Source organism: Oncorhynchus mykiss, chromosome 8 (assembly GCF_013265735.2).
Source record: "Oncorhynchus mykiss isolate Arlee chromosome 8, USDA_OmykA_1.1, whole genome shotgun sequence".
Classification (NCBI taxonomy): domain Eukaryota; kingdom Metazoa; phylum Chordata; class Actinopteri; order Salmoniformes; family Salmonidae; genus Oncorhynchus; species Oncorhynchus mykiss.
Genome location: NC_048572.1, coordinates 88,110,801 through 88,124,960, shown reverse-complemented (window position 1 = coordinate 88,124,960; position 14,160 = coordinate 88,110,801). Strand labels below are relative to the sequence as shown.

At 47.3% G+C, this 14,160-nt stretch overlaps 1 protein-coding gene across 6 annotated transcripts in view; it reads left to right on the top strand.

Annotated features, from left to right (window-relative positions):
• Positions 1-14,160, top strand: part of LOC110518901 (microtubule cross-linking factor 1) — a 254,295-nt gene that overhangs the window by 206,535 nt on the left and 33,600 nt on the right. For all 6 annotated transcript variants that reach the window (XM_036986668.1, XM_036986663.1, XM_036986665.1 and 3 more), the window contains exons 9-12: positions 200-367; positions 5,451-5,735; positions 6,786-7,142; positions 11,853-11,941. In XM_036986668.1, coding sequence (XP_036842563.1) covers positions 200-367; positions 5,451-5,735; positions 6,786-7,142; positions 11,853-11,941 — 899 coding nt within the window. The remainder of the gene's footprint in view (positions 1-199; positions 368-5,450; positions 5,736-6,785; positions 7,143-11,852; positions 11,942-14,160) is intronic.

Here is a 14,160-nt window from a genome sequence, read left to right as displayed (position 1 = left end):
AACAGAACCCTTGTACTAACGTACATATTATCCATCAAGCCAGAATATAGTATGATCTTTTCTGGTGTGATGTGTGTAGGTCAACGTGAACATTATGGCTTGTGTGTAGAAACATATGACATTATCAGAAGATCTCCGTCATATCTTAAATAAATGATTTTTCCAGTTTGGTTCTTCCTCCCCCGCTCCTCCTCTCCAGGTGGGTGAGAACCGTAGGGTGCTCCAAGCAGTGCGCTCCCTGTTAGAGGAGTTCAGGTTAGAGTTGAGGGAGGAGGAGAACAGGAGGTGCCAGCTGCAGCAGATCTACGCTAATGACAAAGCTTCCTGGGAGGTCAAATGGGCAGAGATGAAGTGTCACGTCGCTCAGGTAACACACGCACACACGCACACACACACACACACACACACACACACCACACACACACACACACACACACACACACACACACAGGCAGACAGACAGACAGACAGACAGACCCACCCACCCACCCTTAGAAAAAGGGTTCCATAAGGTTTATTTGGCTGACCCCATAGGAGAACCCTTTTTGGTTCCAGGTAAAACCCTTTTTGGTTCCAGGTCGAACTCTTTTCGATGTCATATAGTTCTACCTGGAACCAAAAAGGGTTCTACCTGGAACCAAAAAGGGTTCTACCTGGAACCAAAAAGGGTTCTACCTGGAACCAAAAAGGGTTCTACCTGGAACCAAAAAGGGTTATTCAAAAGGTTCTCCTATGGGGACAGACAAAATAACAACTTTAGGTTCTAGTCCGGTAAGACGAGGGGTGGGTGTGTCTATTTGTCAATGTCAGCTGGTGTGGGATGTCTAATATCAAAGAAGTCTCAAGGTATTGCTCGCCTGAGGTAGAGTACCTCATGATAAGCTGTAGACCACACTATCTACCAAGGGAGTTTTCATCTATGTTATTTGTAGCCATCTATTTACTACCACAGACTGATGCTGGCACTAAGACCGCACTCAACGAGCTGTATAGAAAAAATATATGTACAGTGTGTGAAAATGTAGAAGAGTAGGGAGGTAAGGCAATAAATAGGCCACAGAGGCAAAATAATTACAATTTGGCATTAACACTGGAGTGATAGATGTGCAGATGATGATGTGCAAGTAGAGATACTGGGGTGCAAAAGAGCAAGAAGATAAATGACAATATGGGGATGAGGTAGTTGGGTGTGCTATTTACAGATTGACTGTTTACAGGTTCAGTGATCGGTAAGCTGCTCTGACAGCTGGTGCTTAAAGTTAGAGAGGGAGATATGAGTCTCCAGCTTTAGTGATTTTTGCAATTAGTTCCAGTCATTGGCAGCAGAGAACTTGAAGGAAAGGCGGCCAAAGGAAGTGTTGGCTTTGGGAATGACCAGTGAAATATACCTGCTGGAGCATGTGCTACTGGTGGGTGTTGCTATGGTGACCAGTGAGCTGAAATAAGGCGGGGCTTTACCTTGCAAAGACTTTTAGATGACCTGGAGCCAGTGGGTTTGGCGACGAATCTGTAGCAAGGGCCAGCCAACGAGAGCATACAGGTCGCAGTGGTGGGTAGTATATGGGGCTTTAGTGACAAAACAGATGGCACTGTGATATACTACATCCAGTTTTCTGAGTAGAGTGTTGGAGGCTATTTTGTAAATGTCATCGCCGAAGTCAAGGATCGGTAGGATAGTCAGTTTTACGAGGGTATGTTTGGCAGCATGAGTGAATGAGGCTTTGTTGCGAAATAGGAAGCCTATTATACATTTAATTTTGGATTGGAAGGAGAGTTTACAGTCTAACCAGACACCTAGGTATTTGTAGTTGTCCACAAGTCAGAACCGTCCAGATTAGTGATGCTAGCCAGGCGGGCGGGTGCAGGCAGCAATCGGTTGAAGAGCATGCATTTAGTTTTACTAGCATTTAAAAGCAGTTGGAGGCCACGGAAGGAGTGTTGTATTACGTTGAAGCTCGTTTAGAGGTTTGTTAACACAGTGTCCAAAGAAGGACCAGAAGTATACAGAATTGTGTCGTCTGCGTAGAGGTGGGTCAGAGAATCACCAGCAGCAAGAGCGACATCATTGATATATACAGAGAAAAGAGTAGGCCCGAGAATTCAACCCTGCGTCACCCCATAGAGACAGCCAGATGTCTGGCCCTCCGATTTGACACACTGAACTCTATCTGAGAAGTAGTTGGTGAACCAGGCGAGGTAGTCATTTGAGAAGCCAAGGCTATTGAGTCTGCCAATAAGAATGCGGTGATTGAGACGCTTGCACTGTACTGTTGTTTATCGATGGCGGTTATGATATCGTTGAGCGTGGCTGAGGTGCACCCAGAAACCAGATTGGTTGGTCTGTTTGTTAACTTTCAAAGATTTTTAGAAAGGCAGGATGGATAAAGGTCTACAAGGTCTACAGTACAGTTTGGCTTTCGAAGACTTTAGAAAGGCAGGGCAGGATAGATGTAGGATAGATATTGGTCTGTAACAGTTTGGGTCTAGAGTGTCTCCCCCTTTGAAGAGGGGGATGACCGCGGCAGCTTTCCAATCTTCGGGTATCTCAGACGAAACTAATGAGAGGTTGAATAGGCTAGTAATAGGGGTTGCAACAATTTCGGCAGATAATTTTAGAAAGAGAGTGTCCAGATTGTCTAGCCCAGCTGATTTCTAGCGATCCAGATTTTGTAGTTCTTTCAGAACATCAGCTGTCTGGATTTGGGTGAAGTGGCGTGGGGGGGGGCTTGGACAAGGTGCTGCAGGGGGTGCAGAGCTGTTGACTGGGGTAGCCAGGTGGATTTATTGGTGGTGACAGTGTTTCCTATCCTCAATGCAGTGGGCAACTGGGAGGAGTTGTTCTTATTCTCCATGGACTTTACAGTGTCCCAGAACTTTTTGCTATTAGTGCTACAAGATGTAAATTTCTGTTTAAAAAGCTTAGCTTTCCTAACTGCCTGAGTATATTGGTTCCTGACTTCCCTGAAAAGTTGCATATCGCGGGGGCTATTCGATGCTAATGCAGAACACCACAGGATGTTTTTGTGCTGGTCAAGGGCATTCAAGTCTGGGGTGAACCAAGGGCTATATCTGTTCTTAGTTCCACATTTTTTAAATGGGGCATACTTATTTAAGATGGTGAGGAATGCACTTTTATAGAGCAACCAGGCATCCTCTACTGACGGGATGAGGTCAATATCCTGCCAGGATACCCGGGCCAGGTCGATTAGAAAGGCCTGCTCGCTGAAGGGTTTTAGGGAGCGTTTGACAGTGATAAGGGGTGGTCTTTTGACCGCGGGCCCATTACAGATGCAGGCAATGGAGCAGATTTCTGGGCTGGGAAGAATAGATTCAAGGCATAATGTACAGACAAAGGGTATGGTAGGATGTGAGTACAGTGGAGAGAAACCTAGGCTCTAGAGGTTTTGTCTCTAGAGGCACCTGTTTAGCCAGGTGAGGTCACCGCATGTGTGAGGGGTAGAACAAAAGGGCTATCTAAGGCATATTGGGCAGGGATGGGGGCTCTACAGTGAAATAAGACAATAATCACCATCCAAAACCGCAATAGACAAGGCACATTGACATTAGGGAGAGGCATGTGTAGCCGAGTGATCATAGGGTCCAATGAGTAGCAATATATGAGTCAGGGAGCCGATTCAGTAGTCACGGTGATTCAGACAGCTAGCGGGCCGGGGATAGCAGAAGGGTCTCCAGGGATGTTGCTACGGAAGAGTCTGTTGAAACCACCTCGGATGATTACGTCGGCAGACCAGTCATGATGGATCGGCGGGGCTCCTTGTCGGCAGTAAAGGGTCCAGGCCAATTGGCAAAAGAGGTATTGTAGCCCACGAATTGGCTGGTGGACCTCTTCGGCTAGCCGGGAGATGGACCTAGCTCGAGGCTAGCTCAAGGCTATCTGGTGCTTGCTTCAGGACAGAGACGTTAGCCAGGAGTAGCCACTCGGATTGCAGCTAGCTAGCTGCGATGATCCAGTGTAAAGGTTCAGAGCTTGCGGTAGAAATCCGGAGATGTGGAAGAGAAAAAGCAGTCCGATATGCTCTGGGTTGATATCGCGCTGTGCAGACTGGCAAGTATTGACTGAGCTGAGGCTTGCTGGTGTCCGAGTTAACGGTGAACACCGCTAGCAGTGGCTAACTGACTACTAGCTACCATTTCTAACAGCATGTCACATGTGCAATCAGAAAAAAAACTCTAGACCACCTTTACTCCACACAGAGACGCATACAAAGCTCTCCTTCGCCCTCCATTTGGCAAATCTGACCATAATTCTATCCTCCTGATTCCTGCTTACAAGCAAAAACTAAGGACGCCTATAAGAAATACAACTATGCCCTCAGACGAACCATCAAACAGGCAAAGCGTCAATACAGGACTAAGATTGAATCCTTCTACACTGGCTTGGACGCTTGACGGATGTGGCAGGGCTTGCAAACTATTACAGACTACAAAGGGAAACCCAGCCGCGAGCTGCCCAGTGACGCCAGCCTATCAGACGGGCTAAATTCCTTTTATGCTCGCTTGGAGGCAAGCAACACAGAAGCATGCATGAGAGCACCAGCTGTTCCGGACGACTGGGTGATCACGCTCTCCATAGCTGATGTGAGCAAGACCTTTAAACGGGTCAACATTCACAAGGCCGTGGGGACAGACGGATTACCAGCATGCACCAACAGACTGATTGTAGTCAGGTCATCCGACAGACTGATTGTAGTCTGTTCATCTGCCAGACTGATTGTAGTCTGTTCATCTGCCAGACTGATTGTAGTCTGTTCATCTGACAGACTGATTGTAGTCAGGTCATCTGACAGACTGATTGTAGTCAGGTCATCTGACAGACTGATTGTAGTCAGGTCATCCGACAGACTGATTGTAGTCAGGTCATCCGACAGACTGATTGTAGTCAGGTCTCAGAGTTTCTCCTGATCTGAATCACATGGTCAGTAAAAAACTTTAAGGACCCATCCTCATAATTCACCACATTGTAGTCAGGTCATCTGACAGACTGATTGTAGTCTGTTCATCTGACAGACTGATTGTAGTCAGGTCATCTGACAGACTGATTGTAGTCAGGTCATCTGACAGACTGATTGTAGTCAGGTCATCTGACAGACTGATTGTAGTCAGGTCATCTGACAGACTGATTGTAGTCTGTTCATCTGACAGACTGATTGTAGTCAGGTCATCTGACAGACTGATTGTAGTCAGGTCATCTGACAGACTGATTGTAGTCAGGTCATCTGACAGACTGATTGTAGTCAGGTCATCTGACAGACTGATTGTAGTCAGGTCATCTGACAGACTGATTGTAGTCAGGTCACCTGACAGACTGAGTTTCTCCTGGTCAGCTCACACGGTCAGTAGAAGGACTCATCCTCATACTTCACCACATTGTTATGGATTGGTCTTCAACTGTATTAATCTATTTCCTGTCTGTTTATGTGTTCAACCAGCTGGAAGAGGAGAGACGAGAAGAGAAAGGAGAGGTGAGAGGAGAGGACAGAGGGGAGATGCAGGGAGTAGGAGGAGGAGACAAAGACTGGGCCTTTAAACAGGAGCGAGAGGAGCACCGTTGCCTCCTGGCAGAGAGCCACAGCACCTCCCTGAACCTCCACTGGAAGCTGCAGCAGGGAGAGAAGAGGTGGGGGAGGGAGAGGAGAGGCCTACTGGAACGCTTCGACCAGGAGAGACAAGAGTGGGACAGCAACATGAGAAACATGCACCACAAGATGGAGAGGGTGAGGAGGGGGAGGGAGAGAAGAGGGAGAGGAGGGGGGGGGACAGCAACATGAGAAACATGCACCACAAGATGGAGAGGGTGAGGAGGGGGAGAGAGGAGGGGAGGGAGAGGGGGGGGGGGACAGCAACATGAGAAACATGCACCACAAGATGGAGAGGGTGAGGAGGGGGGTGGGGTAACAGCAACATGAGAAACATGCACCACAAGATGGAGAGGGTGAGGGGGGGGGGGGGGGGGGGGACAGCAACATGAGAAACATGCACCATGAGATGGAGGGGGGGGGGGGACAGCAACATGAGAAACATGCACCACAAGATGGAGAGGGTGAGGGGTGGGTTGGGGGGTCACATTACCGAGACCATCTCTCTTCATATTCTGTAGTCACATCACCCTGTCTGAAACTACTCATTCCTTCTCCTCTCTCCCTCTCCTCTCATTCCTTACCTCTCTCCCTCCTGTCCTCTCTCCCTCTCCTCTCATTCATTTCTTCTCCTCTCTCCTCTTTCCCTTTCTCTACTCTCCTCTCATTCCTTTCCTCTCTCCCTCCTCCTCTCCTCTCTCCTCTTTCCCTTTCTCTACTTTCCTCTCATTCCTTTCCTTTCTCCCTCCCCCTCTCTCTCTCCCTCTCCTCCTTCTCTCTCTCCCTCTCCTCCTTCTCTCTCTCCCTATCCTCCTTCTCTCTCTACCTCTCCTCTCTCTCTCTCCTCCTTCTCTCTCTCCCTCTCCTCCCTCTATCTACCTCTCCTCCCTCCGTCTCCTCCCTCTATCTACCTCTCCTCCCTCCCTCTACTCTCTCTCTCTCTTTCTCCTCTCTCCCTCTCCTCCCTCCCTCTCTCTCCTCCCTCCCTCTCCTCTCTCTCCTCCCTCCCTCTCTCCCTATCCTCCCCCCTCTCCTCCCTCCCTCTCTCCTCCCTCCTTCTCTCTCCTCCCTCTCTCTCCTCCCTCTCTCTCCTATCTCTCTCCCATCCCTCTCTCTCCTCTCTCTCTCCCCTCTCTCTCCTCTCTCCCTCTCTCTCCTCTCTCCTCCCTCTCTCTCCTCACCCCACAGCTGCAGAGAGAGCTGAATGTCCGACAGAGCAGTGAGGGCTCACCCTCCGACGTCAAAGACGGGGCGACGGCAGGAGGACACAGGGGTGTCTTTTCCCCTCAGGAGAGCCCATGTAAGGTCCCTCGCTCCCCTCGGTCACCCCGCTCCCCTCGCTCTGCCACTTCCGGCCCTGTTTCCCTCCCCACCCGCTCCCACTCGGACTCAGAGGCCCATGAAGAGCAGGGGGCTGTAGTGAGGGTCAGAGGCCCAACAGAGAACATTTTCCTGGACGCTCTGACGCTAGACTCCCTTGGTAGCCTGGAGGTCCCACTTCCCAGCAGACTGGACTCTGACAAGAGGTTCCCCTGTATGAACCAGGTGAGACATCAGACTCTGACAAGAGGTTCCCCTATATGAACCAGGTGAGACATCAGACTCTGACAAGAGGTTCCCCTATATGAACCAGGTGAGACATCAGACTCTGACAAGAGGTTCCTCTATATGAACCAGGTGAGACATCAGACTCAGACAAGAGGTTCCTCTATATGAACCAGGTGAGACATCAGACTCTGATAAGAGGTTCCTCTATATGAACCAGGTGAGACATCAGACTCAGACAAGAGGTTCCTCTATATGAACCAGGTGAGACATCAGACTATGACAAGAAGTTCCTCTATATGAACCAGGTGAGACATCAGACTCTGACAACAGGTTCCCCTATATGAACCAGGTGAGACATCAGACTCTGACAAGAGGATCCCCCTATATGACCCAGGTATATGAACCAGGTGAGACATCAGACTCTGACAAGAGGTTCCTCTATATGTGCCAGGTGAGACATCAGACTCTGACAAGAGGTTCCTCTATATGAACCAGGTGAGACATCAGACTCTGACAAGAGGTTCCCCCTATATGAACCAGGTGAGACATCAGACTCTGACAAGAGGTTCCCCTATATGAACCAGGTGAGACATCAGACTCTGACAAGAGGTTCCCCCTATATGAACCAGGTGAGACATCAGAGAGTATCCCAAATTGCACCCTATTCCGTATATAGTGCACAACCTTTGACTACATGGAACTCTATTCCACATCAGGTAACTGATTCAAGCAGTAAAATTAGATTTAAAAAACAGATAAAAATACACCTTATGGAACAATGGGGACTGTGAAGAGACACACACATACAGGCACAGTCATATGTACACACTCACAGACAATAACATACACACTATACACACACCTACACATGGATTTAGTGGTGTAGATATGTGGTAGTGGAGTAGGGGGCTGAGGGCACACACTTAGTGTGTTGTGAAATCTGTTGTGAATGAATTGTAATGTTTTAAAATTGTATAACTGCCTTAATTTTGCCGGAGCCGGGAAGAGTAGCTGCTGCCTTGGCAGGAACTAATGGGGATCCATAATAAACCCCAGGAAGAGTAGCTGCTGCCTAAGCAGGAACTAATGGGGATCCATAATAAACCCCAGGAAGAGTAGCTGCTGCCTTGGCAGGAACTAATGGGGATCCATAATAAACCCCAAGAAGAGTAGCTGCTGCCTAAGCAGGAACTAATGGGGATCCATAATAAACCCCAGGAAGAGTAGCTGCTGCCTTGGCAGGAACTAATGGGGATCCATAATAAACCCCAGGAAGAGTAGCTGCTGCCTTGGCAGGGCCTAATGGGACCCATAATAAACCCCAGGAAGAGTAGCTGTTGTCTTGGCAGGAACTAATGGGGATCCATAATAAACCCCAGGAAGAGTAGCTGCTGTCTTGACAGGAACTAATGGGGACCCATAATAAACCCCAGGAAGAGTAGCTGCTCTCTTGACAGGAACTAATGGGGATCCATAATAAACCCCAGGAAGAGTAGATGCTGCCTTGGCAGGAACTAATGGGGATCCATAATAAACCCCAGGAAGAGTAGCTGCTGCCTTGACAGGAACTAATGGGGATCCATAATAAACCCCAGGAAGAGTAGCTGCTGTCTTGGCAGGAACTAATGGGGATCCATAATAAACCCCAGTAAGAGTAGCTGCTGCTTTGGCAGGAACTAATGGGGATCCATAATAAACCCCAGGAAGAGTAGCTGCTGCCTTGGCAGGAACTAATGGGGATCCATAATAAACCCCAGGAAGAGTAGCTGCTGCCTTGGCAGGAACTAATGGGGATCCATAATAAACCCCAGGAAGAGTAGCTGCTGCCTTGGCAGGGACTAATGGGACCCATAATAAACCCCAGGAAGAGTAGCTGTTGTCTTGGCAGGAACTAATGGGGATCCATAATAAACCCCAGGAAGAGTAGCTGTTGTCTTGACAGGAACTAATGGGGATCCATAATAAACCCCAGGAAGAGTAGCTGCTGTCTTGACAGGAACTAATGGGGACCCATAATAAACCCCAGGAAGAGTAGCTGCTCTCTTGACAGGAACTAATGGGGATCCATAATAAACCCCAGGAAGAGTAGCTGCTGCCTTGGCAGGAACTAATGGGGATCCATAATAAACCCCAGGAAGAGTAGCTGCTGCCTTGACAGGAAATAATGGGGATCCATAATTCACCCCAGGAAGAGTAGCTGCTGCCTTGGCAGGAACTAATGGGGATCCATAATAAACCCCAGGAAGAGTAGCTGCTGCCTTGACAGGAACTACAGTGCCTTGCGAAAGTATTTGGCCCCCTTGAACTTTGCGACCTTTTGCCACATTTCAGGCTTCAAACATAAAGATATAAAACTGTATTTTTTTGTGAAGAATCAACAACAATTGGGACACAATCATGAAGTGGAACGACATTTATTGGATATTTCAAACTTTTTTAACAAATCAAAAACTGAAAAATTGGGAGTGCAAAATTATTCAGCCCCCTTAAGTTAATACTTTGTAGCGCCACCTTTTGCTGCGATTACAGCTGTAAGTCGCTTGGGGTATGTCTCTATCAGTTTTGCACATCGAGAGACTGACATTTTTTCCCATTCCTCCTTGCAAAACAGCTCGAGCTCAGTGAGGTTGGATGGAGAGCATTTGTGAACAGCAGTTTTCAGTTCTTTCCACAGATTCTCGATTGGATTCAGGTCTGGACTTTGACTTGGCCATTCTAACACCTGGATATGTTTATTTTTGAACCATTCCATTGTAGATTTTGCTTTATGTTTTGGATCATTGTCTTGTTGGAAGACAAATCTCCGTCCCAGTCTCAGGTCTTTTGCAGACTCCATCAGGTTTTCTTCCAGAATGGTCCTGTATTTGGCTCCATCCATCTTCCCATCAATTTTAACCATCTTCCCTGTCCCTGCTGAAGAAAAGCAGGCCCAAACCATGATGCTGCCACCACCATGTGTGACAGTGGGGATGGTGTGTTCAGCTGTGTTGCTTTTACACCAAACATAACGTTTTGCATTGTTGCCAAAAAGTTACATTTTGGTTTCATCTGACCAGAGCACCTTCTTCCACATGTTTGGTGTGTCTCCCAGGTGGCTTGTGGCAAACTTTAAACAACACTTTTTATGCATATCTTTAAGAAATGGCTTTCTTCTTGCCACTCTTCCATAAAGGCCAGATTTGTGCAATATACGACTGATTGTTGTCCTATGGACAGAGTCTCCCACCTCAGCTGTAGATCTCTGCAGTTCATCCAGAGTGATCATGGGCCTCTTGGCTGCATCTCTGATCAGTCTTCTCCTTGTATGAGCTGAAAGTTTAGAGGGACGGCCAGGTCTTGGTAGATTTGCAGTGGTCTGATACTCCTTCCATTTCAATATTATCGCTTGCACAGTGCTCCTTGGGATGTTTAAAGCTTGGGAAATCTTTTTGTATCCAAATCCGGCTTTAAACTTCTTCACAACAGTATCTCGGACCTGCCTGGTGTGTTCCTTGTTCTTCATTATGCTCTCTGCGCTTTTAACGGACCTCTGAGACTATCACAGTGCAGGTGCATTTATACGGAGACTTGATTACACACAGGTGGATTGTATTTATCATCATTAGTCATTTAGGTCAACATTGGATCATTCAGAGATCCTCACTGAACTTCTAGAGAGAGTTTGCTGCACTGAAAGTAAAGGGGCTGAATAATTTTGCACGCCCAATTTTTCAGTTTTTGATTTGTTAAAATTTTTTGAAACATCCAATAAATGTCGTTCCACTTCATGATTGTGTCCCACTTGTTGTTGATTCTTCACAAAAAAATACAGTTTTATATCTTTATGTTTGAAGGCTGAAATGTGGCAAAAGGTTGCAAAGTTCAAGGGGGCCGAATACTTTCGCAAGGCACTGTAATGGGGATCCATAATAAACCCCAGGAAGAGTAGCTGCTGTCTTGGCAGGAACTAATGGGGATCCATAATAAACCCCAGGAAGAGTAGCTGCTGTCTTGACAGGAACTAATGGGGACCCATAATAAACCCCAGGAAGAGTAGCTGCTGCCTTGGCAGGAACTAATGGGGATCCATAATAAACCCCAGGAAGAGTAGCTGCTGCCTTGGCAGGAACTAATGGGGATCCATAATAAACCCCAGGAAGAGTAGCTGCTGCCTTGGCAGGAACTAATGGGGATCCATAATAAACCCCAGGAAGAGTAGCTGCTGTCTTGGCAGGAACTAATGGGGATCCATAATAAACCCCAGTAAGAGTAGCTGCTGCTTTGGCAGGAACTAATGGGGATCCATAATAAACCCCAGGAAGAGCAGCTGCTGCCTTGGCTAATGGGGATCCATAATAAAAACAAATATAACTATGGGTCCTGGTCAGCAGTAGAGCCCTATGGGTCCTGGTCAACAGTAGAGCCCTATGGGTCCTGGTCAACAGTAGAACCCTATGGGTCCTGGTCAACAGTAGAACACTATGTGTCCTGGTCAACAGTAGTGCACTATGGGTGTTGGTCAACAGTAGTGCACTATGGGTCCTGGTCAACAGTTGTGCACTATGGGTGTTGGTCAACAGTAGTGCACTATGTTAGGTGCCATTTGGGATGCATTCCAGGAATGTCAAATGTGGGAGTGTTTTCAGACATGAAAGGGTTCTTCAATTCTTGCCCAGTGCAGGTTTTAATTCCAGCCCGGCACTAAGACGTCTGCGTATGTTGTTTCAGGCTCTGAATGAGATCCCAGACATAGAGGACCCAATGTACCAGGAGGAAGAGGAGGAGGAGGAAGAGATGGGCTTTGGCAGTCTGCTCAGGTAAGGTGGTTAACCTGTTCACTTACCTGGAAATACTGTATAAATGTCTTAGGCCTACAGGTAATATTTTCACTTCTCTAGACAGGCCCTCATTGTAATGGTCACATGGGCTGTGGCAGTCTCCTCAGGTAAATATATTCTTTCTGTTTACCTCAACATATCTTCTGTTAGTGGAAGTATTTTCGATAGCCTACTTGGATAAATAAAGGTAGTACAATTACTGCTAATGTTTCCGATTTACCCAGAATACCATTCTACTGGCTTCAACAGCTATGCTTTACCTTGACAGACTACCATCCTACTGGTTACAACAGCTATGAAATAAAGTACCGTTGTTTCTGTTTTCTGTTGCTAGAAGTGACTGTAGATTCCCTGGTGATTGCTGTTATAAGGGATATGATCCAAGTCTCTTTGGGAGGGGATATGATCCAAGTCTCTTTGGGAGGGGATATGATCCAAGTCTCTTTGGGAGGGGATATGATTCAAGTCTCTTTGGGAGGGGATATGATCCAAGTCTCTTTGGGAGGGGATATGATCCAAGTCTCTTTAGGCGGGGATATGATCCAAATCTCTTTGGGAGGGGATATGATCCAAGTCTCTTTGGGAGGGGATATGATCCAAGTCTCTTTAGGAGGGGATATGATCCAAATCTCTTTGGGAGGGGATATGATCCAAGTCTCTTTAGGAGGGGATATGATCCAAATCTCTTTGGGAGGGGATATGATCCAAGTCTCTTTGGGAGGGGATATGATCCAAGTCTCTTCGGGAGGGGATATGATCCAAGTCTCTTTGGGAGGGGATATGATCCAAGTCTCTTTGGGAGGGGATATGATCCAAGTCTCTTTGGGAGGGGATATGATCCAAGTCTCTTTGGGAGGGGATATGATCCAAGTCTCTTTAGGCAGGGATATGATCCAAATCTCTTTGGGAGGGGATATGATCCAAGTCTCTTTGGGAGGGGATATGATCCAAGTCTCTTTAGGAGGGGATATGATCCAAATCTCTTTGGGAGGGGATATGATCCAAGTCTCTTTGGGAGGGGATATGATCCAAGTCTCTTTAGGAGGGGATATGATCCAAATCTCTTTGGGAGGGGATATGATCCAAGTCTCTTTGGGAGGGGATATGATCCAAGTCTCTTCGGGAGGGGATATGATCCAAGTCTCTTTGGGAGGGGATATGATCCAAGTCTCTTTGGGAGAGGATATGATCCAAGTCTCTTTGGGAGGGGATATGATCCAAGTCTCTTTGGGAGGGGATATGATCCAAGTCTCTTTGGGAGGGGATATGATCCAAGTCTCTTTGGGAGGGGATATGATCCAACTCTCTTTGGGAGAGGATATGATCCAAGTTATTGTAGCCTGACAGTCAATGAATGAATCGTTTTAAAGTGATCCCTCATGAAATGAAACGCATTAACTTAATTTTTTTGGAAAGCAGATTATATATTTTTAGGTTATTTTAAGAGTTTCAGGAAATTAGGACAACAAAGAGGCTGAAAAACACTGTTTATATGTCAAAGAGATATCTCCTTCTACTCTACCTTTTTGTGGACCTGTCAATGTATCAACCTATATCTTTCTTCTAGTAAGAGAATTTTGATGCAGTACTAATGATCACGCTCTCCTCCTCTGTCCTCTCTCTCCTTCTCTCCTTCTCTGTCCTCTCTGATCCTTCTCTGTCCTCTCTCTCCTCCTCTGTCCTCTCTCTCCTTCTCTGTCCTCTCTGATCCTTCTCTGTCCTCTCTCTCCTTCTCTGTCCTCTCTCTCCTCCTCTGTCCTCTCTGATCCATCTCTGTCCTCTCTCTCCACCTCTCTCCTCTCTCCTTCTCTGTCCTCTCTCTCCTCTGTCCTCTCTCTCCTTCTCTGTCCTCTCTCTCCTTCTCTGTCCTCTCTCTCCTTCTCTGTCCTCTCTGATCCTTCTCTGTCCTCTCTCTCCTCTCTCTCCTTCTCTGTCCTCTCTCTCCTTCTCTATCCTTTCTGATCCTTCTCTGTCTTCTCGCCTCCTCTGTCCTCTCTGATCCTTCTCTGTCCTCTCTCCCCTCCTCTCTCCTCTCTCTCCTCCTCTCTCCTCTCTCTACTTCTCTCTCATCTCTCTCCTTCTCTGTCCTCTCTCTCCTCTCTCTCCTTCTCTGTCCTCTCTCTCCTTCTCTGTCCTCTTTGATCCGTCTCTGTCCTCTCTCTCCTCTCTCTCCTTCTCTGTCCTCTCTGATCCGTCTC